At 39.6% G+C, this 27,433-nt stretch overlaps 3 protein-coding genes across 19 annotated transcripts in view; all 3 read left to right on the top strand.

Annotated features, from left to right (window-relative positions):
- CADPS2 (calcium dependent secretion activator 2) overlaps positions 1 to 27,433 on the top strand; it is a 518,420-nt gene that overhangs the window by 146,711 nt on the left and 344,276 nt on the right. The window lies entirely within an intron of this gene.
- On the top strand, positions 18,850 to 19,948 carry RNF148 (ring finger protein 148). The gene has a single exon (XM_036122357.2). It carries the CDS (start codon positions 18,863 to 18,865, stop codon positions 19,772 to 19,774), a length of 912 nt encoding a protein of 303 aa, XP_035978250.1. The 5' UTR covers positions 18,850 to 18,862; the 3' UTR covers positions 19,775 to 19,948.
- On the top strand, positions 22,356 to 24,005 carry RNF133 (ring finger protein 133). Its single transcript, XM_036122355.2, has one exon. It carries the CDS (start codon positions 22,498 to 22,500, stop codon positions 23,626 to 23,628), a length of 1,131 nt encoding a protein of 376 aa, XP_035978248.2. The 5' UTR covers positions 22,356 to 22,497; the 3' UTR covers positions 23,629 to 24,005.

The following is a 27,433-nucleotide window of genomic DNA, read 5'->3' as shown; positions in this document are numbered from 1 at the left end:
AACTTCTGCCGGTCGTGGAAGCTCTGCATCTCTCCATCCATTCTAAATGAAAGCCTTGCCGGATAAAGTATTCTTGGCTGCATGTTCTTCTCATTTAGTACCCTGAATATGTCTTGCCAGGCCTTTCTGGCTTGCCAGGTCTCTGTGGATAGGTCTGACGTTATTCTGATGTTCCTCCCTCTGTACGTAAGGAATCTCTTCCCCCTAACTGCCCTTAAGATGGTTTCCTTGGTTCTAAGATTTGCAAGTTTTACTATTACATGCCGGGGTGTTGGCCTGTTTTCCTTGATCTTAGGACGGGTCCTCTCTGCCTCTAGGACTCGAATGTTTGTTTCAGTCCCCAGATTAGGGAAGTTCTCAGCTACAATTTGCTCAAATACATCTTCTAGCCCTCTCTCTCCACTCCCTCCGGGATTCCAGTTATTCTGACATTGGAACGCCTCATGGTGTCACTTATTTCTCTAATTCTAGTTTCATGGATTCTGAGTTGTTTTTCCCTGGCCTCCTCTTTTCCCTTTTTATCTATTATATTGTCTTCCAGGTCGCTTATTCTCTCTTCTGTCTCAGTTACCCTAGCTGTTAGATTATCTAGATTGGATTGGATCTCATTGATAGCGTTTTTAAGTTCTGCCAATTCACCTTTTATTTCTGCCCTTAGAGACTCTATGTTGCCATTAATTGATTTCTCCATTCTAGCCATTGTCTTCACAATTGCTAGCCTGAATTCCATCTCCGACATCTTGGTTATATCTGCATCCATTTGTAAATCTGCAGCATAAGTCATAATCTCTGAGTCTTTTCTGTTTTGGGGGCTCCCTCTCCTAGTCATTCTGTTGATGGGTGTTTGAGGGAATGTATAGAGTCCAAATGTTTGACCAGAACCCAAGCAAGATGCACCTGTTTTCTTGGGACCTCAGGGTTGCTGTCCTCTTGTTTTCCCAGCCTGTCTTCTGCGGGAGGGGCCTGCCGCACTGTTACTCAGGCAACCCTATTTGGGCGGAGTTGCCCTGCGCCCCTGTGGTGGGGGATGGGCTCAGTGGGAATCAGTCTTTGGGGCTTTTGTTCTCTGGCGCCTTTCCCTGGCGTCTTTCCGCGTCTTTTCAGTGAGTCAGAGCAGAAGAGACCATTTCCAACCCTCTGCCTCAGAGCAGAGAGACCGCAGTCTGTTCTTCAGTGAGCTCTCCAGGCCACACCGTCTCCGTTTCTGTCCGTGCTGCTATAAACTGCAGCGTCCTGGGTTGTGCGCCCCTCTGCAGCGCTCCCAGTCCTGCCTCCAGGTCGGGGCACCTCTCTGCCCTTTGTGCTTCTAAAACCGCCAGCTGCTCCCAGTTCGCGCCCGTGCCTCCGCCGCTTGGGGTTTCCACCCCAGGGGTTGCAGTTCACCAGCACGACCCCGGCGCACCGGGTTTCCGTCTCAGAGGGTGCAGTTCGCATGCGTGCGACCGTTGCTCCGGGTTTCTGTCGGGGGGGGGGGGGGGGTGTGCTGTGGTTCGTGTGCGCACGACCCTGCCGGTCTGGTTTTCCACCCCTGGAGCTGCCCTAAAGTCCTTTCCCGAAGCTACCGGTCTGCGAGTCTGTGCCCTGTCCACAGCGCGCGAGGCTGTCACTCACCAGCGGTGTAGGATCCCCATGGCCAGGCACCCTCCCGCTGCCGTTTATCCTCCGATATCTGCCCGCAGGATCACGGCTCTCCGCTTCGCACCTCAAAACCAACTGCCTGCGATATTCTGTTTGTAGAGATCCAGATCTTCTTACATCTCAGGCTGGTTTCGTGGATGCTCAGAGTGGTCTGGTAGATATCCAGGTCAATTCCGGGGACCAGTTGAAATAGGGTCCCCTACTCCTCTGCCATCTTTCCCCCCTCCTCTTTTTGCCCCTTTTGCTCATGTGCATTGTTTCTTAAATTACACGAGTGAAATCAGATGGTATTTCCCTGACTTATTTCACTTAGCGTGATATTCTTTAGGTCCATCCATATCATTCCAAATGGCAAGATTTCATTCTTTATGGCTGAATAATATTCCAGAGAGAGAGAGAGAGAGAGAGAGAGAGAGAGTGTGTGTGTGTGTGTGTGTGTGCGCGCGCGCCCACATGCATGCCACATCTTCATCACTTGATGGATACTTGTGCTGCTTCTGTATCTTGGCTACTGTAAAAAATGCTGCTATAAACAGGGGTGCATGCACCCCTTTGTATTAGTGTTCTTGTATTCTTTGGGTAAATACCCAGTAGTGTGATTGCTGGATAGTAGGGTAGTTCTGTTTTTAAGTTTTTGAGGAACCTCCATATTGTTTTCTACAGTGGCATTCCCACCAACTGTGTAAGAAGATTTTTTTTTCTCCACATCCTCACTGACACTTGTTGTTTCTTGTGTTGTTAATTTTAGCTATTCTGACAAGTGTGAAGTGATAACCTCGTAGTTTCAATTTGCATTTCCTTGATAAGTGACTATGAGCATCTTTTCATGTGTCTGTTGGCCAGCTATATGTTTTCTTTGGAGAAATGCTTATTCATGTCTTTTGCCCATTTTTTAATCATTTGCTTTTGAGGTGTTGAGTTGTGTAAGTTCTTCATATATTTTGTATAATAACCCTTTATTGGATATGTTATTTGGAAATATCTTCTCTCATTCCATAAGTGGCCTTTTAGTTGTATTGATTGTTTCCTTCACTGTGCAGAAGCTTTTTATTTTGATATAGTCCCAGTAGTTTATTTTTGCTTTTGTTTCCCTTGCATCAGGACATCTATCCAGAGAAAAGTTGCTGTGGTTGATGTCAGAGAAATTATTGCCTGTGCTCTTTTCTAGGATTTTTATGGTTTTAGGTGTCATCTAGGTCTGTAATCCATTTTGAGTTTATTTTTGTGTATTGTGTAAGAAAGTGGTCCAATTTCACAGCTATCAGCAGTCCAATTTTCCCAACATTTGTTCAAGAGACTGTCTTGTTCTCATTGGATATTGTTTCTTGCTTTGTTAAAGATTAATTGGCCATGTAATTATGGGTTTAATTTTGGATTTTCTAATCTGTTCTATTTGTCTATGTATGTCTTTTTGTGCCAGTACCATACTGTTTTGATTACTACAGCTTTGTAATACAACTTGGAAGTCTAGAATTGTGATGCCTCCAGCTTTGCTTTTCTTTTTCAAGATTGTTTTGGGTATTCAGGGTTTTTTGTGGTTCCATACAAATTTTAGGATTATTTATTCTAGTTCTGTGAAAAATGCTGTTGGTATTTTGGTAGGGATTGTGTTAAACGTGTAGATTGCTTTGGGTAGTATAGCCATTTTAACAGTATGTGTTCTTTCAATCCATGAGCATGGAATGTCTTTCCATTTCTTTGTATCATGTTCAATTTCTTTAATCATTAGTGTTTTATAGTTTTTAGAGTACAGGTCTTTCATCTCTTAGGCTTATTCCTACGTATTGTATTTTAAGTACAATTATAAATGGGATTGTTTTCTTAATTTCTTCCTGCTGCTTCATTATTGGTGTAGAGAAGTGCAACAGATTTCTGTAGACTGATTTTGTACTCTGCAACTTTACTGAATTTGCTTATCAGTTCAAGCAGTTTTTTGGTGGAGTCCTCTGGGTTTTCTGTAGATAGTATCATGTCATCAGCAAATAGTAGAAGTTTGACTTTGTCCTTACTGATTTGGATGCCTTTTATTTCTTGTCTAATTGCTATGGCTAGGACTTCCAGTACTATGTTGAATAAAAGTTGAGATGAAGGGGCGTCTGGCTGGCTCAGTCATTAGAGCATGTGACTCTTGATGTCAGGATTGTAAGTTTGAGCCCCACATTGGGTATGAAGATAAGAAAAATCTTTAAAAAAAAAAAAAAACAAACTAAAAGTGGTGAGAATGGACATTCTCTTCTTGTTCCTGACCTTAGGGAACATTGAGGATGGTAGCTCTGGGTTTTTCATAGATGGCATGCATGCATTTATTTATTTATTTATTTATTTATTTATTTATTTACATATTTTATTTATTTGACAGAGAGACACAATGAGAGAGGGAATACAAGCAGAGGGAGCACGAGAGGGAGAAGCAGGCTTCCCACTGAGCAGGGAGGCCAATGTAGGGCTCGATCCCAGGACCCTGGGATCATGGCCTGAGCCGAAGGCAGACGCTTAACGACTGAGCCACCCAGGTGCCCCACAGATGGCCTTTATTATGTTGTGGTATGTTCCCTCTAAACCGACTTTGCTGAGGGTTTTTATCCTGAATGGATGTTGTACTTTGTCAAATGCTTTCTCTGTGTCTATTGAAATGACCACACAGTTTTTATCCTTTCTCTTATTGATGTGTTACACTTATTTGTCAATATTGAACCACCCTTACAATCCAAGAATAAATCTCACTTGATCATGGTGAGTATTTTTTTTAATACATCTTGCCTGATCCCTGTGCACTGTTCTCCCTCCCTCCCTGACCTCTTTCCACAGAAGGGGGCTCCCTCCCCTTCACAGCAACGTGGCTTTTCTCTCCCCCGGTTCATGTCTCCGGACCTCCTATTGGCCATGTTCTCTCCCTCCGGTTGTGCCAATTGTTTTTTTAATCCTCTGATCATTTTCCTAGTAGTTCAAAATGATTTGATGCTGATCTAGATGTGTTCAGGGATGAGGCAAGCTCAGGATCCCCCTACTACTACCACCATCTTATCTCCTCCTCCTTTAATATATGTCTGCATCCCAAAGGTTTTGAGCCATTGTTTTCATTAGTTTCCTTGTACTTTTTAATTTCATTTCCTGGTTGCCCCATTCATTGTTTAGTAGTAAGTTATTTAACCCTCTTATTTTTTGTAGTCTTTCCGGATTTTTTTCTTGTGGATGACTTCTAGTTTCATAGCTGTTGTGGTCAGAAAAGATGCATGCTAAGACTTGGATCTTTTTTAATTTGTTGAGACTTGTTTTGTGGCCGAATATGTGATCTATTCTGGAGAATGTTCCATGTGCACTTGAAAAATGTATTCTGTTGTTTTAGGATGGAATGTTCTGAATATATCTGTTAAATCCATCTGGTCTAGTGTGTCATTCAAAGTCAATTTTTTCTTGATTTTCTGTTTTCATGATCTGTCTGTTGATATGTTAAAGTTCCCTATTACTGTATTATTAGTGATTAGTTCCTTTTTGTTATTAACTCTTTTAATTATTTTGGTTCTCCCATGTTGGGTGCATAAATACTTAAAATTGTTATATCTTCTTGTTGGATTGTCCTTTATTATATAGTGTCCTTTTTTGTCTCTTGTTACGGTCTTTGTTTTAAAGTCTATTTTGTTTGGTTTAGGTATTGCTACTCCAGCTTTCTTTTGACATCCATTTGCATGATAAATATTTCTCCATCCCCTCACTCTTTTTTTTTTTTTTTTTTTAAGATTTTATTTTAGAGCACAAGTGGGAGAGAGAGGGAGAAGCAGACTCCCTGCTGAGCAGGGAGCCAAACACAGGGCTTGATCCCAAGACCCTGGGATCATGACCTAAGCCAAAGACCAATGCTTAACCAACTGAGCCACCCAGGCACCCCTCCATCCCCTCACTTTCATTCTGCTGGTGTGTTTAGGTCTGAAATGAGTCTCTTGTAGGCATCATATAGATTAGTCTTATGTTTTATCCATTCCATCACTCTGTGTCTTCTTGATTGGAGGTTTTAGTCCATTTACATTCAAAGTAATTATTGATACGTATGTATTGCCATTTTATTACTTGTTGCTGAAGATTTTCCCTCATCCTTTATTATCATTTTCTCTCTCATTGTTTGCTGATTTTAATGATATATTTGGATTTCTTTTTATTCTGTGCATTTTTTTTAAAGTTCTTGAAAGTATTTTTACTTCAGATTGAAAAATGAACAGCTTTCCACACTGTTCATTGCAACATACACAGTATTCACGAATATTGCTGGTCATTTGAGGATATGTACACACCTCAATTTCTCCTTCATGCTTTTTCTTTTAGAAAGATACTGTTTACCAAAAAGAAACTTCAGTAGTATAGGAAAAACTGTTTTCCCAATAAATTTACAAAAACCTAAGATTCCCAGTGGAATCAAGATTATCTTCCCGCTACCACCACCTTAATATAATCACATGCTTATTGGAACGCTAATATCTGCACCCTAAGAGTACATTTACTTTCAACAATGAGGGTGATTCTTAAAACAACAAAAGAAAAAAACTTCAGTGTGGTAAATGTAACAATGGATCTCTGCACATATTAAGTGTCTGAAATAGGCAGCTAATACTGGATTTAATATTATTTTATAAATGTTCCCTTAGCAGTAAACATCAGTCTACACGTTCGCAAGAGTCCTAGAAATAAATACTGTGATTATGCACAGTATGTTATGACAAACTAGTTTTAAAGAACAGAAGCTCAACATCTTGATAAAAATTCTGATCAGAATAAAATGGGACTCTAAAATTTAAAACATTGTCAAAATAACATCACATTTAAAATTTTTCACGGTTTACACAAGTATTAGGAGTTTCCAGTTGTGGAACACATTTTTCTGTTGTGAATTAAAATACGAACATATTGAAAACTGTTAATTTCAGTGATGACATCAGTTTTGGTCTTTCTTTAGCATTATTTTCTTTAAAAAGTTGCACCAAGTGTCCATTAATAGTCTGATTGGTCTTCAGTATTTCGTAAATGCATATAAAAGAAATTCCTAAAAGCCAATACTTTACTTTATATGTATATATATATATATATATGTGTGTGTGTGTGTGTGTGTGTGTGTGTGTGTGTATATTTATTGGTGATTTTTGATTTGTGGTTGTCATTAGGTTTATATATAACATATGCATATAGCAGTATATATTAAGTTGATGGTTCTTTAAGTTTGAACCTATTCTTTACTCCCCACATTTTAGGTACACAGAAATACTAATAATACTTATACAGAAATACTAATGCTTTTGTGTTTCCTACCTTTACACTGTCACTTGGTTTCCCTTTCCACTCAGAGTCCCTTTAATATTTCTTGCAGAGCTGCTTTAGTGGGCATGAACTCCTTTAGTTTTTGTTTGGGAAATTGTTTCTCTTCTTCTGAATGCTGACCTTGCTGGATAGAGTATTCTTGGCTTCAGGTTTTACCCATTCAGCACTTTGAATATATCATCCCACTCCTGTCTAGCTGGAAGCCTTCTGCAGAAAAATCTGATAACCTTATGGAGTTTTCCTTTGTATATAATGGGTCATCTTTGGTCTTGCTGCTTTTATTTTTTTCTGTATCATTGTATTTTGCCATATTTAATTATGATACATCTTGGTGTGGATCTGCTTTTGTTAATTTTCTTGGGAGTTCTCTGTGCCTCCTTTCCTTCCCCAAATTAGGGAACTTTGCAGCCATTATTTCTTCCAATTATATTCTCTGTCCCCTTTTCTCTGTCCCTTTTTTGGGGTCTCCTATAATATGAATGTTACTACGTTTGATGGAATCACCAAGTTTCTTAAATCTGTTCTTATTTTGCATAATTCCTTTTCTCTCTTTTGTTCAGCTTGATTTCTTTCCATTACTCTGTCTTCTAGGTTATTAATTTGTTCCTCTGTTTCTTCCACTGTGCTGTTCATTCCATCAAGCGTGTTTCTGATTTTGTTTTTTGAGCCCTTTATCTCTGTTATTCTTTATCTCTGTGTTAAGGGTTTCACTCATGTCTTTCACTCTTTTCTCAAGTCCAGTTAGTATCCTTATGATCATTGCTTTAAATTCCCCATCAGGCATGTTACTTATGTCTGTTTCACTTTGATCTCCTGCTGTGGCCTTGTCCTGTTCTTTCATTTGGGACGTTTCTCTATCTTATTTTGTCAAAGTCTCTGCCTGTTTCTCTGTGTTAGGAAAGTCCGTTGCTTCTCTTGTTCTTGAGAGCAATGGCCTTATGAAGAAGAGATCCTGTAGTGCCCTGCAGTTTAGTGTTCTCTCTTCCCCAGGGTCTGGTGCTTCTGTGGTTGTCTTCAGTGGGTGCTACATGCACTCTGCTGTCATGTCCTGGCTGCTTTTTCCTTCAGGCCAATCTTCTGCAGAAGCTCTCTTTGTGTGTTGTGGGCAGCGTTTGGTCCCTGGTCTGAATGTGGCAAGTTTTAACTAGGTATGCTCTGATCTGCTTGTGAAATGAGATCTGTCTCTGCTGCCACCAGAACAGAGGACTTGCAGGACTTTCAAAAACTCCTGGGTTGGGAGTTGCAGTGTGGGCAGGGGGTTGGGGCCAGTTTTCTGAGAGAGAAGGGTCCTGCTAAGGCCAAGACTGAGGCAAGTGTGACAAGAAGGGTAGTTCCACCAGAGTATGGGGGCAGGGCTTGGTGTAAGCAATTCGATAGTGAGTGTGGGTGCTGGCTGGTTCCTGCAGGTGGCCCTGTGTGGTGCTGAAGCGTCCCTTTGTTCTTGGAGGGGTCTCTCCCTTCATGCTTCCTCTCTGGGACATCCTCTGAAATGAGCAACTAACCTCCCCCACTGTATGCCCCAGGTGCTCTTCAGGTTGGCATTTCCACCCGGTACGTCTGTGGGCTGTTTACCCTTCCTTCTTGCTAATAGCAACCCCCAAATCCTCTGAGCTCTCCCAGACAGTGTGCGCTGACCTTTAAAACTCCAGGCTTTTAGCCCTGCTGGTTGCAGGAACTCATGAAATTTGGACCCTGTCACTTTCCAAGCCAGTTGCCGTAGAGGTTCATTTTTCTCCATGTGCTACCCTCTGTGCTTAGTCTGTCTCTCACCCTTCTCTGCAACCGCAGCTCCCTCCCCATTACAGTGTCCATGACCTTTTTCTCCCAAGCTACATCTTTGCACTTCCCACTTTCTTTGATACTGCTTCTTCTCTGTCTAGTGATGGAAGTTGTCCTGCCAGTCTTTGGATTGATTTCTGGGGTACTTAGTATGATTTCATAGTTATCTAGTTGTATTCCTAGGACAAGGCAAGCCTAAGGTCATCCTTCTCTGTTGCCATCTCCCCACAGTCTACTTTCCCTCCTGATTTATATGGGATGTCAATCATTTAGTTTTTCCACCTGCGTAATTTTAGTGTCATCGCAGTTAGACAGTGGAACATAAGTAATTCAACTCTATATCTTGCATAGAATGAATTATTTTATGTGGATTTTGCAGACCCTTTGTTTCCTTAAATCTCAAATTAAGTTTTGAGTCATTGGTGACCTGAATGCTGTTCTTGGAATTTGATATGGGTTAATAATGGAACAATTAGTGAAATAAGACTCCTTTTCAATGTACTGAACAATACCGTGCCAGGAGAGTTTATCAAAAGGTTTACTTGTTTTGTTTTGTTTTTATGGGAGGTCTCTGGGTATGAGGGAACAAAAAAGACCTTTTGTTTGAAGTTTGTCATGTACACTAGGACAATAATAATCATAATAAGCAAACTCTTTCTTGCCACCTATTGTGAATCCCAGAATACTTTCTCTAATGGGCAATCATGTTAGCTGTTTAGTTGGAGATGGTAAGAGGTGTTAATGTACTAGATCTGTAGTCTTTAAGAGCGGATTTTATATGTGGAAAAGTGATACCAGATGTTCTGTATCAATATAGATTTTCTTGGAATTCTAGGATTTTAATCAGAAGGTTTCTAGGGATTGCAGGATTTGACTGCATTTTGGCTGGGGATAATAGAAAGCCTTCTGGGTTGCTGAGAAAGTTGGTTTCATTTAGAACTTTGTTTTTGGTATTACTGCTGATATGATTTAGGGCTTTGAGGTGCTGAAATGTTACAAAATTAATCTGATACAGTTTTCTTATAATAACCATTTGATGTATGACTTGAGGTATATAGATATGTTGATACACAGACTAAAGGATTTTTAATTCAGTAGCGTCTACTTATACATTAGAAGGAGATGGTGGCGCCTGGGTGGCTCAGTCGTTAAGCGTCTGCCTTCGGCTCAGGTCATGATCCCGGGTCCTGGGATCGAGCCCCGCATCGGGCTCCCTGCTCCGCGGGGAGCCTGCTTCTCCCTCTCCCACTCCCCCTGCTTGTGTTCCCTCTCTCGCTGTGTCTCTCTCTGTCAAATAAATAAATAAAATCTTTAAAAAAAAAAAAAAAAAAAAAAAAAAAAGAAGGAGTTGTTACTTTATGGCTGTATAGTGTTCCATTTTTCAAATACAAAGATGTGGATGGAATTCTTTTGGAGAGAAAATGTAAGGTGGCCTCTGATCCTGTGATATGAAATAAGCCTTTTCTTTTTCTTTTTAAAGATTTTTTATTGATTTGACAGAGACACAGCGAGAGAGGGAACACAAGCAGCGGGAGTGGGAGAGGGAGAAGCAGACTCCCCGCCGAGCAGGGAGCCCGATGCGGTGCTTGATCCCAGGACCCTGGGATCATGACCTGAGCCGAAGGCAGACACTTAACGACTGAGCCACCCAGGCGCCCCTGAAATAAGCCTTTTCTGGACAACTGTTGTCAAAGTCATTCTTAGCTGAGGAAAGACTTGTCAAATCATTGCCTGTTTATATATTTTTAATGGGTGGCTTTATAAAGCAGAGGTTGCCAAAGCTGCTGGCATGTCTTAATATTTTGAAAAATAAATGCTTAAAAAGTCAAACATTTGAGAGGGATCCTGAGTATTAGCCCCTGTGCTAATATAGCAGCAAAGGGGGAGGAAACAGGTATCATCAAAAGGAGTGAACACTGCTCCTCACAAGACATTTTAAGTCAAGCAAAAGTATGAACAGACACAAGCATACATGCAATATATGGCAAGATTTACTGTCAGATGCAAAAGACAATGTGTCATAGCAGCAGGTGCATTTGTCTGGGGAGATTGCAAAGGGAAGACAGATGAGTCTTGAAGCTTCAGAAGAACTTTATTTGGTCGAAAATGGAGGGAAATAGGCTGTATAGAATTGGGAAGGGGCAAGAGGGCCCATTTAGTGAGCCCTGCCATGCCAGCAGTGTACTTGGTGATTTACAAATACATGTGAAAGTGGTCATCTGATACTCCTCCATGGTGCCGGGAGGCTGACATTACTTCTCCACCTCACAAATGAAAAATCTGAGGCTCAATGTGCCTCACCTCACTCAGCGAGCATGTGGTCAGGACTGGGTTTCAGAGTGGGTCTGCACACAGCTGGGGGGCGTCAGCACAGTTGCTGTGGGTATGATGCCTCCATACTCCTGTTTTTGATGGTCTGCTGCCTCCCAGGAGGGATTCAATTACCTTGTAAATGAAGAAGGGTTTTGTGACCTGTGAATTGGAAAAATATAACGGATCTAAGTGGGAAAATCTTCTTAATTACCTCTACCCTGCTATTTCTGACTGCTAAGTGCTTACTCAGAGTTAACTGTGCTCAGTGGGACTGGTCTTAGGAAGGCAAAACATAGAAACCTTCGATGACTGACTTTGGCTTTGAAAGGTCTAGAATCTACTTTAGGGTTTAGAAGAACTTTAAAATGGCACAGCCTCAAAAGCGGCCTTCATATGCATTTGGTCTTCATTGTTGGCTCTTGTTAACTACAGGAGCAAAATAGTCTATTAAGAGAACAGGACAGGGCACCTGGGTGGCTCAGTTGGTTAAGCAACTGCCTTTGGCTCAGGTCATGATCCTGGAGTCCTGGGATTGAGTCCCACATCGGGCTCCCTGCTCAGCGGGGAGTCTGCTTCTCCCTCTGACCCTCCCCCCTCTCATGCTCTCTCTATCTCATTCTCTCTCAAATAAATAAACAAAATCTTTAAAAAAAAAAAAAAAAGAACAGGACAAGTTTTGGTATGTCCCCCCCGCTCTTTTATTGAGTAAATTCCCTGTTCTCCAGCCTTTCAAATAAAATCCAGTCTAAATGATTGAGTTAATATTAAGATGTCTTTTGTCCTAGGATTAAATAAAGATGAGCATACCATCCAATATTGTCCTTAATCTTGTGTTTACTTAAGGACGTTCACCTCCTTCCTCTATCCTTCTTAATGCAAAGATTACAGTGTGAAGGTTTTCCCCAATTCTCAGACTGGTTAGTAATGTGTTCCTTCTCTGTTGATTACCGTTCTATGTTCTAACTAGGTAGACTGAGAAGAAAAAATTGTCTTTCGATTTAGTGTTAGTTATGTGATCCTTGACTTGAATTCTGAATGCAGAATGGAATATAATTTATGTAGTTTGATTTATACCCATTACAGTTTAAAGGGTCGTATCCTAAAAGCTCATTTATCTTTGTGTTCAAGTATGGCTATAGGAAATCCAGTGTGGAGTATTAAGTCTACAGAACAATTAAAGATTGAACTCATGATGCATTTTCTAGCTATGTTATGCTCTAAAATTATCACCCTTGTAAAGATAAAACTAAATATGTTACTGCATGAGGAATAGTATAGGTTAAAATATGGAGGATAATGACACTAACAATTTATTCAACCTTCACTGAGAACTTAGGATGTGCTAGATATTGTGGTAGAGGATGAGTACTGAAAAAAGTAAGATTGAGTCCCAGGCCTCAAGGAGATTAATAGATAATTTTGTAGAGGGAGTTGTATTAGCTTCTACATAATAAACCACCCCAAAACTCTGTATATCAGGACAATTTTTTGCATAAACTAAAAAATGAGAGTCAGTATCTGTTACTGCTCAGAAGTCTAGGGTTGACTAGGTGAGTCTTCAGGTCTTTTTTTTTTTTTTTTTTAAAGATTTTATTTATTTATTTGAGAGAGAGAATGAGACAGAGAGAGAGCATGAGAGATGGGAGGATCAGAGGGAGAAGCAGACTCCCTGCTGAGCAGGGAGTCCGATGCGGGACTCGATCCCGGGACTCCAGGATCATGACCTGAGCCGAAGGCAGTCGCTTAACCAACTGAGCCACCCAGGCGCCCCGAGTCTTCAGGTCTTGCCTAGACTCCGTCTTTATGATCACATAGACATCTCTGCTCGTCTTAGGCTCTTGCACATGTTGGCCCATCTGTAGATTGATCTCAGGTAGGCTCAGCTAGGATACCTAGGCTGTCCTCCAAGGTTTCTTCTCGTCTGTTAGGCTCGTCTACTTTGCTTGAGGGTGGTGGGGTTCCAAGAGATGGGGAATGGGGAAGAGTATAAGGCCTCCTGAGGCTTAGGCTCAGAACTGACACATCAGTACTTCTGCTCTAGTCTGTTCACCTGTGTAAGTCACCGGTCCCTCCAGATTCAAGGGGTATAGAAATAAATCCCATGATAGAAGGACCTGCTAAGTCACCTTGCAGGTGGTGTCGCTAGAGGGAAGGAGGTAATTGGTGTCATTTGCAATCAGTGTACCTACCATAGAGACAGACAGTTTTGTATAAGGGATAAAGCCTATGTAAGGTCTTATATAGTGACTGCTGCAATAGGAGTTTGGGAAGCCGTAAGCTGTTTGAATTGAGGAAGCATAAATTTCAGGATTGTTAATAGTAGAAAATTAGGCTGGATGAAAGGAAAGAGGACCATGCTGGAGAGGCTTAATATTCCATTCTTAGATGTTTGGTATTATCCTTTGGATAGAGCAAGCCATCTAAGGTTTTCAGCAAACATGAATGCCATTGTAAACTTCATTACTTTTTGTCTGTAGGTTGCTCTGGCAACAGAATGAATCCAAGGTGAGCAAAACAGTGATGGGAGATTAGATAAGATGCTATTGCAGAATTGTACACTGTGGGAATGATTTTGAAGGCTAAACTAAAGCAGTGGAAAGTATTCATTCAAGTGTGGTAAACCTGACCGTGTTAATCATTCATTCAAACAAGCTCTTTTGAGCCAGTGTTCTTAAGTGTTTGAGAAATGTGAGTATTCCTCTTCCTCAATGTCATGATGGCTTCTTGGAGCTTTGGAGCTCTTACACAGCTAAGCTTTGTTCATGCATCTGACTATTAGGCATGCAGTAAATAGAAAGGAATAGTAATCCTGGCTCACATTAGTGAAGGAATCATGGATAGTGATGTGGTGATTTAAAATATGTCTGCTTTGGCTGTTTGTTTTCTCTAATATACTTATTTACCAGAGCCTTTAATGAAATTGAAAGTCATTGTATTGGTTAATATAAATAATAAGAGCCTGAGTAAATTTTGTGGGTTTTCATGCATCTGGACCTGCCATAGTACATAGTATGTGACTTTCAAGGTAATTCAGAAACTCATATTATTTTTAAACTTTACTGTATTTCACTTGAGCATATTCAGAACTCTTTTCTGGGTTCAGAAATATTAAGAGGAGAAAGTCCCTTTGTATATTAAAGAATTTTTTTATTGCATTTGTCTGAGAATATGTGAGAGCAGTGATTAACTTATGGGAGAAATTGAGAAAATTCATTGTTTATGAGAACTTAACAGTTTACAATCAAATATAATAAAATGTTAAGCTAAGATTTAGTTTTATCTTTAAACATCTTTAAAGATAACTACTTTCAGAAAATATCAGCATTATTTGCTTTTTGGTGGTTCTCTGTGAACTACTCTGAGTCAGTAATCTGTTCCTGCCAAATCCCATTATGATGCATTTAACTACTTGCAGAAAAGCTACATGGTTTTCAAACTTAAATGCAAATCCAGTGTGTTTTGTGGATTCCTGGAGATCTCGAATATCATAGCCCTGGATACTATGACTTGTGAAATAATTTATTGAAGTTTCTTCAGTATTCCCTGTGTCTTAGAGGTACTATCTGGGCAATGCTGTCTGAATATATTTGGCTATTTCTCTCATCAGAGCAGAGATTCTGGAAGTTTGAGCATTCTTAACAAAGGTTGATGAATAGCAGAGGAATAGAAATCACCTGCTTTACACACCCCCCAACTTAATGAAAATTATAACCTTTCTTGAAATTTTAGTTGGAACCTAGAAGTTAAGATACATACATGCACATTCCTAATTTTGTATAACTCCTTTCTCTTGCCTAGATGATGACCTCCTTAACATAGGAGCCATGTTGTGTTCCTTGTAATATAGACTCTGGCTTCTGTTGCTACAGAGTATAGAGTGTGTATTACAATATTGCGGTTAATGATTATTTAAGTATCATTCCTTTGGGTAAAACTCAGGAATTTACAGCCTGTAGCTGTTTTACCTACTCACGTTCCAGTTTATACCTTTTTTCCTTGATGGCAGAGTACCAGTTAGGTTTACAGTCCCCCTCACCACGTGCTCTGCTAGGGGACGGGTTCTCCCCAGCAGGGTAAATCGTGATTAACCTCAGTTTGTCATGATAATTCTATGATTTCTAGGGGGTTCCATTAGGCATGGGTTTGTGAAGCACTGCTAGCCAGAGTGACATCAAGTTTTGTAGAGATATGGCAGAAGAAAAGTCTCTCTCTGCTTCTGGATGGTCTGCCATTCTGCCTGTTGATATGTGAAATAACAGTAGTTGCCTTGGGGGATCATGATGTGAGCCTACGTAAGACGAAAACCGATGTATTTAGGTAGAATGACAAGATGGGAGGAGGGGATTTTTTAAACCAGTGGATCAGCCAGCCATAGGAGTATGTCAGTTCTCTTTAACCCTCCTGCAAAGTTCAGACTGAACTTGCTGTTAAAAAGAAAGGAAGTCTATATATTGAATAAATGGTCTAAAAGGAACAGATTAGAATAGCATCAGTCATCCAGTCCACATGCCCTCCCCCTTCTTTTCTATTCAAGTATCCTGGCCCCAGGATAGAAGACTCTTGGGTCTGGTCCTGATAAAATGGATGCAGTTTGTAATCAGGCTTCATGGACTAATAGGTTGCTTGTGCAGGTCTCCACTGTGTCTATTCCAAGGAAAATGGGAAAGGGCGTCATTTTTGATAGATGTATTGTCAGTTATAAAAACGTACTCCCTGATAAGAGCTCAGGTGTGTTTGTTTTTCATGGAGAAGTGAGTTTTGGGATGGTTCCTTCCTCCCAAGCCTGTTCCATTAGTTTCTTAGCCTTACTATTGACATTTTAGGACCAGCTAATTAATTCACAGGGCTGTCATGTGCATTTGGGGATGTTTAAAAGTTGTCCCTGGCCTCTACCCAGTAGATGCCAGTAGTACTCTGTCATTGTGACAGTCAAATATCTCCAGAAATAGCCAGATGTCCCTTAGAAGGGAAAGTTGTGCCTCATTTGGAAACCACTGTGTTGGGGGGCAAAGGATTGTTTCTTATAGTTGCATTTGTTCTAAGACTCAGAAAGAAGACAGGGGAAGTTCTATCATTGCCTTAGTCACTTCACCTTATGGTGAGAAAAATAAAATGAATTAGTAAATTTTTCAAATCCGTCTATTCAAACATATGAAGAACCTTGAGATTTGAGATGTTTTGAGCCAAAATATAGTTACTGTTTAAACTCTTTACCCTTAAAAATTAGCAAACTAAAAGAATTACTTTTTTTTTTTACCAGCTTTACTGAGGCATAATTAACAAAAATTGTATATATTTAAGGTGTACAATGTGCTGTTTTGATACATGTATACATTTTGATATTCTAGCAATTAAGCTAGTTAACATATCCATCCCCTCACATAGTTACCATTTGTGGGTGAGAGAGATAAGGATACTTGAGGTCTGCTTTCTTAGCAAATTTTGAGTATACATTATTATTTATTACAGTCACCATGCTGTACATTAGGTCTCTACAACTTAGGGATTTTTTTTTTTTAATAAACTAATTTGGAAGGAGGTAATTCCAGTGTTTTAAATTCTATTCCATTGGTGTTATTTTTTTCTCAAGTGTAGTTGACACACAATGTTACATTACTTTCAGGTGTACACATAATGTTTGGACAAGTTTATACATGATGCTCTGCTCACAGGGTAGCTACCATCTGTCACTATACATGCTGTTACAATACCATTGACTATATTCCTTATGCTGTGCTGTTTATTCCCATGACTTAGAGAATTACTTCTTAAAATCCTACCCCCAAATGTTAAGTAATCACAGATGTAAACAGCCTCTAATGTGATGATATAAACTGTTGTCTTAGTAAGGCTTCACTTCATCAATGTTAATAGAATGGGCCAGGGATTCACTCGGTTTGAAACTGGGAAAAGTCTACATTTTATCTGTCTTTACAACACGCTCGAAGAAAATGGTATGAATGATGCAAGTTTGTTTCCAATTTTATTTTTAAAAATGAATATTAACTTAAATATTATGGGCTGGGGAGTACAATTAAATGTTTGTCAAAATGAAAAAATTCTTCCAACATGCCTTTGGTTTCTTTTTGTCTTTTAGTCTGTTGTTGTTGTTGTTGTTGTTGTATCCCCAGGGTGTTATAGCATGCCTGGGGCATAGGCTATGTCCTATATAAAGTAAATAAATGTTTGAGTGTTGCCAATTTTTTGGAAGCCTTGAAACAGACCTCAAGTGAAGATTTAAAATAGAAGCAAACCAGCATTAAAGGATCTTTAAAGCAGTAAAGATGCCATGGTTTGCAACAATAAAGTAATATAGTGATTGGCGACAGTTGTGGTCATCCTTTCCTCAATCCGCTACTACCCTTCCAGTTACCACATCTGTTAATTCAGGCTTTGAAGTAACTAGCGGACCTGTCTGTTCCTCTGCTTCTCTACTTGGCCATTTCAGGAGTCGAAGCCACTGTCATCTTACCACTCTGCTCTCCTCCTCCAATCCACTTCCCACACAGGGCAGCCAAAGTGCACTTGTTAACAAGTCAGCGTTTGGAAATGCTTATAAGTCGCCTCCCCAGCTTGGAACCCCCCAGCATGGTTCTCTTGTCCTTGGGACCTAATCCAAAATCCTTGGTGTAACATTTACTACCCTGAACACTGACTGCTATTTGCTTTCCTCTCTCATTAACTTTTGCACTCTCTTCTCTCATCTTGCCAAACATATATGGCTTCAGATCCTTTCACTTGCTATGTCTTTCCTGTGTTGGGGTCTTGAAACTGCCATTTCCTCTCCCTGATATATTATTCTTTTCTTGGGTAATTCTGATTTATCTTTCAGGTCTTAGGCTAAGTACCACTTCCTTAGGGGAGCAATGCTTTGCACCTCTAATCAAAGTCTGGCTGCTTTTATATTATTCTTGATACTCTTGTTTTCCTTTCACAACCATATTATCACAACTTGCAACTATACGTTTGTGTGTGTGTGTGTGTGTGTGTGTGTGTGTGTGTGTGTTTAAAATCTGCCCTCACCAGATAGTAAGCTCCAGTAGGTGTGTGTCTTTTTACTTGTCTAGTATATGAACCATGCTTAGTGTTTACCTGGCACATAGTAGGTTCTTAGTAATGATTTTAGTGAAAGGTTGAATTTGCCTTGCATGTTGGCAAGGTATCAATCTTACAACATGTTTATTGTCCTCATGTTGAATCTGGGATAAGCATTTAATGTTGGGAGAGAGTGGGAATGATTTGTTCCTACTGCCCATTGATTAGCATATTGGGTAGCATAGAACCATGCATGAGAAATGGTGACTGGGCAACCACATGCACTAATACATAAATTTATATTTTGCTTAACAGAAAAACAATGAATATAAAGTGGTATTAGGCAGCTTTTCACTTTATCCAGAACTGGGGAAGAAACTCAAGGCTTAAAAATATAAATTTCCCTCTTTATTGCTTTAGAGTTTATTCAAATTGTTGTATACCATGAGTCCTTGCTTAGTAGCTTTTTGGCCAATAGGATTTCAGTATGCAATGCACTAATATAAACAACTGGATTGGCTTAACTACCTCTGATGTCACAATTTCCCCATTAGGAAGTCATAATTTTCCTTAAATCACATTATAGTAATAACAACTCTTGTTATTCTGTTTCATTATAAGAAAGATAATCTACCAAAAATAAAAATGCTGGAAGGAGCAGCATACCTTTGATCGACACAGACCTTTTTCCATTTATGCGCTTTAATATCTACTGCCAACAATTGGAGTTAGCTTCTTTGCTTTATAATTGATGTTTTGTTTTTTGTTTGTCAGTTAATAGGCAAATGGAGGAATGAGCCTACTTCAAATTACTCCTTCAACTCATAGTTCTGTTTCATCGCGACTGTTGAGGCTTAGCATCTTTCTACTACTTAGCCTTCCTGACTCTAAAGGAAAAGCCATTTGGACAGCCCACCTGAATATAACTTTTCAGGTGGGAAATCGGATTATATCAGAATTAGGAGAGAGTGGAGTGTTTGGAAATCATTCTCCTTTGGAAAGGGTGTCTGGTGCCGTGGTACTTCCTGAAGGATGGAATCAGAATGCTTGTAATCCTATGACCAACTTCAGCAGGCCTGAACAGGCAGACTCTTGGTTGGCCCTCATTGAACGGGGAGGCTGTACTTTTACACACAAAATCAATGTGGCAGCAGGGAAGGGAGCAAATGGGGTGATCATCTATAACTATCCAGGTACGGGCAACAAAGTGTTTCCCATGTCTCACCAGGGAACAGAAAATATAGTCGCGGTGATGATAGGCAACTTGAAAGGCATGGAACTTTTGTACTTGATTCAGAAGGGAGTTTATGTGACGATCATCATTGAAGTGGGAAGAATGCACATGCCATGGCTGAGCCATTATGTCATGTCTCTGTTCACCTTCCTGGCTGCCACAGTTGCCTACCTTTTCTTGTACTGTGCATGGATACCTCGAGTGCCCAATTCTTCCACCAGGAGGCGAAGACAGATAAAAGCAGATGTGAAGAAAGCTATTGGTCAGCTTCAACTGCGAGTGCTCAAGGAAGGGGATAAGGAACTAGATCCAAATGAAAACAGTTGTGTTGTTTGCTTTGACATATACAAACCCCAAGATGTAGTACGTATTTTAACTTGCAAACATTTTTTCCATAAGGCATGCATTGACCCCTGGCTTTTAGCCCATAGGACATGCCCCATGTGCAAGTGTGACATTCTGAAAACTTAAACCTGGAGAATCTTCTGAAGATGTAACCAAGTCTTTCCAAAGGTTAAAATTACATGAATTCTCTTTTAACACTTTTATGTAGAGAAAAAACTCAACTTCATCTTCTCTACCTAAGTACTAATGAGGATGAAATTTGTGTGTTTTTAAAATAAAACTCCATATCATGCCCAGCTATTTGAACTTGTTGTTTTTCTGTCAGGTTGCTACTTCTTTGCCCTTATCCAAATAAGAAAATTAGTATATGTTAAAAAAAAAATTAGTCTTCAAATTAAAATGATTGTGACATTGAGGCCACAGAGTCATGATACTTTAAAGTTTCTTTTTTATATTTTATTTCCATACTTTTGATATCTAATATCGCTGTTAAATAAATTTCATTATAGAATTAGATCTTGATTTAATTCTCCATGGTTAATTAATACCAGGAAATCTGGTTTCCAAAGTTACTAAGTAATGTGTTCTAGGTAATTATTTTAGATGATAGCACCTCTGGTTATATAACTAAAATATTTTAAATTATTATAGGCTTTGTTTAGGGCAGCATCACAAAAAAATCACTTTTGTTTGCTACAGCCCTTTAAATCCTAGCATAGTGAATTAGCTATGGTGGCAGATTTCCCTTCTAGAAGTGACCGTAGTAAATGCTTTTGTTTTCTTAACATCGTGATGAGTGTGTCTCTGGGCATTTTGATATAGATCTAGAATGGAGCTGAAATTTTGTTTAATTTTGCCTTTACAAATTGTATCTCTTGCCTCATTTTGCTTCTCTTTTTGAGTAGATAAACACAAACACCTGTGTGTAACAATGAGAGGCTGAAAGATTTGAGTTCTGGTTTTGACTAAAATATTTGTGGGTGAAATGCTAAACCATTGATACCCAACTTAGATGACACTTTGAGTCTACACACTATGTACTACACACTTTCAAGAATGGGTTGTATGGAAATAAAATCAGATTAATGGCCTTTGGGAAAGAGAATGGACCATCGTGAGCTATAATTTACACGGTAATATTTTCTTTTTATGCTGCTTTGGTTGGGCCTATAGGGCCTTTTTCTCTTCCTTTCCTGCCTCAAATTATTTTGATTCACATTTCATAAAAAGAACTAGCTCCCTTAGTCCTGGTAAGACCTAACCAAAACAGTCTCTTAGCATCCTCTGTGTAAAGGTCAGACCTTTGTGTTTAAGGTCAAAGTTCTTGGTTTCCTAGCTAGTATATGAGAACCACTGAGAGATACCCTCAAGAAGGTATATGGCAGCACCAGGGGTTGGCCACGTTTGTTAGTTCACAAGTCGCTTTGGTCTCAAGTCATTTTGTGACATTGATGTAAGTGTAGCAAAAATAAAGGCAGAGCTGGGGCGCCTGGGTGGCTCAGTCGTTAAGCGTCTGCCTTCGGCTCAGGTATGATCCCAGGCTCCTGGGATCGAGCCCCGCATCGGGCTCCCCGCTCCGCGGGAAGCCTGCTTCTCCCTCTCCCACTCCCCCTGCTTGTGTTCCCTCTCTCGCTGTCTCTCTCTCTGTCAAATAAATAAATAAAACATAAAAAAAAAAAAATAAAGGCAGAGCTGATGACAGGGTGTGTGTGTGCGCGCACGCATGTGGAGAGGGTGGGTTCACCAGGGATGTTTGTTGATTTTTGGCAGAGGTTTTGCTCAAAGCATCTATGACCTTTAACCCTGCTGTTGGTGGTTAACTCTAAATGGGGACCTTGACATTTTTCTTTTTAAAAATCAGTAGCTGCCTTTTTGTTTAAAATGAATTATGCTAAACTAAGACTGCTACATATAATTTTTTTCCTCCTACTCTTCCTTTCTTCCCTCAAAATATTGTTAGATCAGTAGCAGATGCCAAGATCTGCAGAGAAAAGAGATTAATGTTCTTTACCGCTGTCATCCCTATGGAGAGTCAATGTAAGAGTGAAGAAGTGAAGCTGAAGTAATCTAACAGGATTTAGAAATCAAAATCCTCCTTTTAAAAATCCAAATCAAAACCAGACTGAATCAACCAACCTGAGCAAGCAATTATTAAATAAATTTAGTACAATGGTTTACATGATAAATAAAAAATTTGCACTGTGACCAAATGTGAGTTAAAAGTGGTACTACAGAGCTCACTGCTTTTCCCACATAATTATTCACAGTACTAATTTCTAATTATTTAAAACTCGCCATTTTGTTACACATTTCCTTGATTTATTGTCAAGAAAAATGATAATTCTGTGGCTTTCTTGCATATGCTTTCAAGTTTTGTATGTGCATGTGTTGTATGGATTTTATATTTAATTTTTTGTTTAAAATGATACCTGTTAACATGCAGCTCAAGGATTGAATTGATTTTACAATCTAGAAATCACCCCTAACAGTATTTGAAGCATTCAGGCCAGTAAGTTTCCAGCAGGCTCAAAGCTCTTCTCTAATTGGCTGTTATCTTTTATGTCATAATCACATTACCCAACTGTATACAGTATCTGGAGTTTACATTAGTGAGACTGGGATTTTTTTTTTTTTTCAATCTAAAGTGTTTCTCTTTCTCTCTCTAATAAAACATCTGAACCTCATAAGACATCTTTAAGAATTTCTTAGAAAAACATGCTGGAAGACAGTGAAACTTGTTTTTACCCGGAAGATTTTTCTCATGTTATTGTTCTGAATTGATTTTCAACAGATGTGGAAGCCACATAATTTTGTTGGGTTGGTACTTCAGTCTCTAGGTGAAGAGAGAGATGAGTCTACTCAGGATTGGCACTCATGGAAACAACACTGCATCTTCCTGGCTTATGAAATTTAGTTTTCTTTGGCTTCTTAGTCAGAACTGTTGCAGAGCTAGTGCTGTTTGGACTGCTTACATGAACATATCCTTTCACGTTGGGAATCGCATGTTGTCAGAGTTGGGGGAAACTGGCGTGTTTGGAAGAAGCTCCACTTTGAAGAGAGTGGCAGGAGTTATAGTGCCACCAGAGGGGAAAACTCAAAATGCGTGTAATCCCAATACCAGTTTCAGAAGATCAAAGAACTCCGAGACCTGGCTCGCGCTTGTTGAACGGGGAGGTTGTACCTTCACGCAGAAAATTAAAGTAGCTATTGAGAAGGGAGCCAGTGGAGTGATCATCTACAACTTTCCAGGAACTGGTAATCAGGTTTTTCCCATGTCTCATCAGGCATTTGAAGACATCGTTGTGGTGATGATCGGTAACCTAAAGGGCATGGAGATTTTGCACTTAATTCAGAAGGGAGTTCACATCACAGTCATAGTTGAGGTGGGGAGAAAACACATCATCTGGATGAATCACTATTTTGTGTCTTTTGTGATTGTCACAACTGCTACTTTAGCATATTTCATCTTTTATCATATTTGGAGACTTTGGGTAGCCAGGATTCAGAACCGGAGATGGCAACGGTTAACGACCGATCTCAAGAAAGCCTTTGGCCAGCTTCAGCTTCGGGTGCTGAAGGAGGGGGACGAGGAAATCAGTCCGAATGGAGATAGCTGCGTAGTTTGCTTTGAACTCTATAAGCCTAATGATACAGTGCGTATTCTCACTTGTAAACACTTTTTCCACAAGAATTGCATCGACCCCTGGATTCTGGCCCATGGGACCTGTCCTATGTGCAAATGTGACATTCTTAAAGCTTTGGGCATTCAGGTGGATGTTGAAGATGGAACAGAATCTTTGCAAGTTCTCATGTCGAATGAATTGTCTGGTAACCCCCCTAGTGAAGAGGGGACAAACAATGAACTTCCTCCTGCAGGAGGGTCAGACAAAGTGACCCCTGTGGTGGCGGAGGAGGAACCCTGTCCTCAGAATGACAGCCAGCCTCATGCAGTAGCGGGAGATGTTCATCCTTCACCTTGACAGCATGACCTTTGAGGAACTGGATTAAACCTGTTTGTCAACTCAAGTCCTAATACTGACAAGCAGTTGGTTGGTTTGAAGTGTGGTTTTTGTGTCGCTTTCTGTTACTTTGGTAACTGTCTCCATTGTTTGTCAAGCAGAAAAAGGGCCTAGCAGGATTTTTTGTTTCTTTTTTTGCCTTTGCTAAATGTTAACTGTTTGTCAGTGTCTGTCATTCCTGTGAGTATATATGGCTGTTTCTACATACAGGTGCATGTTAAAATCAAGGACAAACTTTTTTCCCCCTAAATGTTTGTACATATATTGGGCTCTATTTTGGTAAGAAAATTGTTAATATATTTGCATGTTCCTTCTACAGAAACCATCAGTTAAGTTTGGAAAAGAAAAACTATCTTTTACGTGCTAGGAAGAGTACTTTTTTGAGATTATATATAGTACAATATACTACTTTTGAAGTCATTGTGCTGTGTTTTTTCATTCTTAGCATGAAAATTTTGCTGTTCGGAATTTTATTACTGTTACTCTTGACAAGCAGTCCTTTTCAAGCTATTAGTACCTTTTAATGTGATTTGTATATGCATAATGATAGCAATTTTAAAAGAAAAACACTAGCTCTTTTAAATAATTCCGTGCCCAGTATTGCATATAATTAATACATGTTCATAATTTGTAGAAAGATTTAAATGATAAATCCTCTGTTTAGTTTTTTCCCCATTTGTTCCACCATACTACCCAGTTTGTTTTGCCATTAAATATTTAAAATATGCTAAATTATTTTGGAGATAGATATCACAATGTGATTTATTATGACATCTTGGGATTGTGTTTATTTTGTTCACTGTATTCCCAGGATCTAGCACAGTGCTGGGCACTCAAATACTTTTGGAGTGAAGGAATGAATCAGTATTTTATTCATTATGTAAATATGTGTTAATATGAAAAACTGGGCAGTTTATCCCAATCATACACAATAATGGGAAGTTAATCCTGAAAATTTCACCCTAAATCACCTTGACAAAATGGAAAACTATGATTTTTTTTTAGCCCAGAATCCCTTATTTCAGTTTAGCATGCATAATTTTAACAAGGACCTTTGAACTCTCCTGAGCTGATAGTGGGGTTTTGGTTCTTGTGCAACACTAGAGAGAGATCTCTTAGGAGTGGTTTCTTGAGTTCAGGGCTAACATTGGAATTCAGAGACAGATGGAAGGGCAATAGTTGGTTCTAACTTAATCAAAGGAGATGCTCTTTGAAAGAACCGTAGAGCACCCATACTGTGGAGGATTTAGCAGGAACACTATTTTGAGGATCTTTCTCAATTTATCTGGGAGAATAAAGTTATATTCTGAGGTACTAAGGATCACATTGAAAAGACAGGACCCTGAGGACCCTTTGAGGGGCCACACCTAGTAGGAGCTGAGGCTAAACCAGGATAAGTTGACTTTCTCAGACTGGCCACTGTTGGCATCTCTGCCCCTAGGGCTAGTAGCTCATGGGGGTAGCTAGGGGGGCTTCTACTAGCTGCCCAAGAGATTGATTGGAGCTATGGAAGTAAATGTATTAGGCAGGGCTGGCAGCCCCTGAATCCAGGTTCTAGAATCATTACCATTCTGTGTCATCCTAGCAAATTAACCTGGGGGGCATGTTGCATGACAGACCCAGAACTTGAGGAATTTGTTGTTTGCTCTTCACACTAACACTGCTCTTGCCTTCTCTTTCAGTCCTTCTCTGCACCCTCATTGGCTTTGTTTCTTTTCTTCATTCTTCGTCGTCAACCTAAAACCTGACTTATGTGTATGAAATTAACATTGACTCACTTTTATAATTCAGTGTCTTGTTAATATGAACATTTAACCCAGAGAATTTTCAGTGGATGCCCTTTGAAGGGTGTTAGAACCTATGTTTGGGTCAGTGAGCTCGGGAACTGTCAACCCTGAGTGCCGACCATGTAGCAGGCAGGGGACTAAGTGCTTTCCATTGCTTTTTCTTATGTCAGAACAACACAGTTTTAGTTTTTGTCTTTAGAGTGTTGTAAAGAGATCAATAAACCACTTTTAGTCTCAATTTAATAACCAGGACCTGGAAATAAGACTGCTATGTCAAATGTAAGGTATTCATTGTAGTAGATTTTTACCTACTTTTTGGGTTACATCATTTTCTCTTTTCATAGTGTTGTAAATAAATTTTGTCATAATGGCATGGCACTATAATATGAAGTATTCTGCCCCTAATACCAATGTCATGATGGATTTCCCTTGCATTTCTTCTTTGTATGTATTTTTGCATTCTCCAGTAGTTTGATTACCCACACTCATCTCTAATAGGGGGTTGATGTTCCTTATAAAAATGCAACTTTTTAAATTCATTACTGGGATAAATTAGATTTAATATTTATTGAAGTGAAAAGGATTCTAAAGAACTTGGCAACTGATTGGGTGATGCAGTAGGTGATTTTATCTATACATTTCCTTGTCTTACAGGACACACTAAACTAATTGTATCCCTGTCTCTTATTATAGACTTACTATAAGGCAATTGTACTATAGAGAGATGTTGGTCAGCCATAATATTTACCATAGTGTGAGTATTTCCAAGGGTTTAATGAGCTTGGAATCTGGCATTTCTGATGGTATTTAAGTTTAGTGTATGGTTAGTGTTTTCTCCTTTTACAAACTTACTGGTTTTTGAAGTAGCACACAGGAATCCAGTGAGGGGAAAGGATCAGAATTTGGAGAAACACTGATGTAAAAAGAGTAAGCATTCACATATTGCTACTGTGTGAAGGAATCATGGTGACTCCATATTCTTTATTCCATCATTTACTATGGGCACCAGTTTCTGGATTTTAGAGTTTATTTAGCTTTGTATTTAGTGCATGTTTTAAATGTTTAGTGCTTAGTGATGAAGAATAAGGATTATGTGTTATTGTAATAACCAACACAGAAATATCTTAGTATATGCCTGTTTTTCTAAACTATAAGAACTTTTTTTTTGGCAGAGGAGGGAATGATGCACCTGAGATGAGTGGCTCCCTGTGCGCACAGGTGTCAAAGCTCTTCATCACATCCCGCCACCAAAACCTCCCTTTTTCATAGACCATCTATAAGCATAACACCTGTCTTCACAATTGTGCTGTCATCTTAGACCTCCAAGATACAGTGTTCCTTTATGACTTCAGCTGCTGACACGAATTTTCCTCATTGTTGATGACCAGGGTAGTCCTGATTTCAAAACTTCTCTACATCTGAATGTTCATCTCTCAATTCAGTAACACAACATTGTTGTCACACATCAGCTTTTGTCATTTTTGAAAATTTCCCAACTAAGAGCATTTCCACTGTTTGCTCTTTGTTGTCACTCCAAGCAGGGTTTCCTGCACCCATTCTTTCTCAGCCCATCTCTTTTCCAGCTGCAGCCTAGAACCAACTGTAAGCCATTTGCTTTACTCTACCACGTGCCCCTGAATTCCTTGCCTTCTAGACTTCTTTACAGGACCATTTGTTGGTCCTGAGTCCTCGCTATTGATTTTCACCAGATGTTTACTTCCATTTAAAAATTCTTTATTCTCGGGCACCTAGGTGGCTCAGATGGTTAAGCATCTGCCTTTGGTTCAGGTCATGATCCCAGGGTCCTGGGATCGAGTCCCGCATCAGGCTCCCTGCTCAGTGCAGAGCCTGCTTCTCCCTCTCCCTCTGCCATTCCCTCTGCTTGTGCTCTTCTGTCTGTCTCTCTATCAAATAAATAAATAAAATCTTTAAAAAAATAAAAATTCTTTATTCTCTTAACTCCTTTTTTAAAATTTCTC

This window comes from Halichoerus grypus, chromosome 12, assembly GCF_964656455.1.
Source record: "Halichoerus grypus chromosome 12, mHalGry1.hap1.1, whole genome shotgun sequence".
Taxonomy (NCBI): Eukaryota; Metazoa; Chordata; class Mammalia; order Carnivora; family Phocidae; genus Halichoerus; species Halichoerus grypus.
This window is presented reverse-complemented; position numbering and strand designations above follow the sequence as displayed.

What these genes read in the sequence shown, in the direction of transcription:
- RNF133 (XM_036122355.2), top strand. Translation starts at nt 22,498, where the DNA reads ATGAGTCTACTCAGGATTGGCACTCATGGAAACAACACTGCATCTTCC.
- RNF148 (XM_036122357.2), top strand. Translation starts at nt 18,863, where the DNA reads ATGAGCCTACTTCAAATTACTCCTTCAACTCATAGTTCTGTTTCATCG.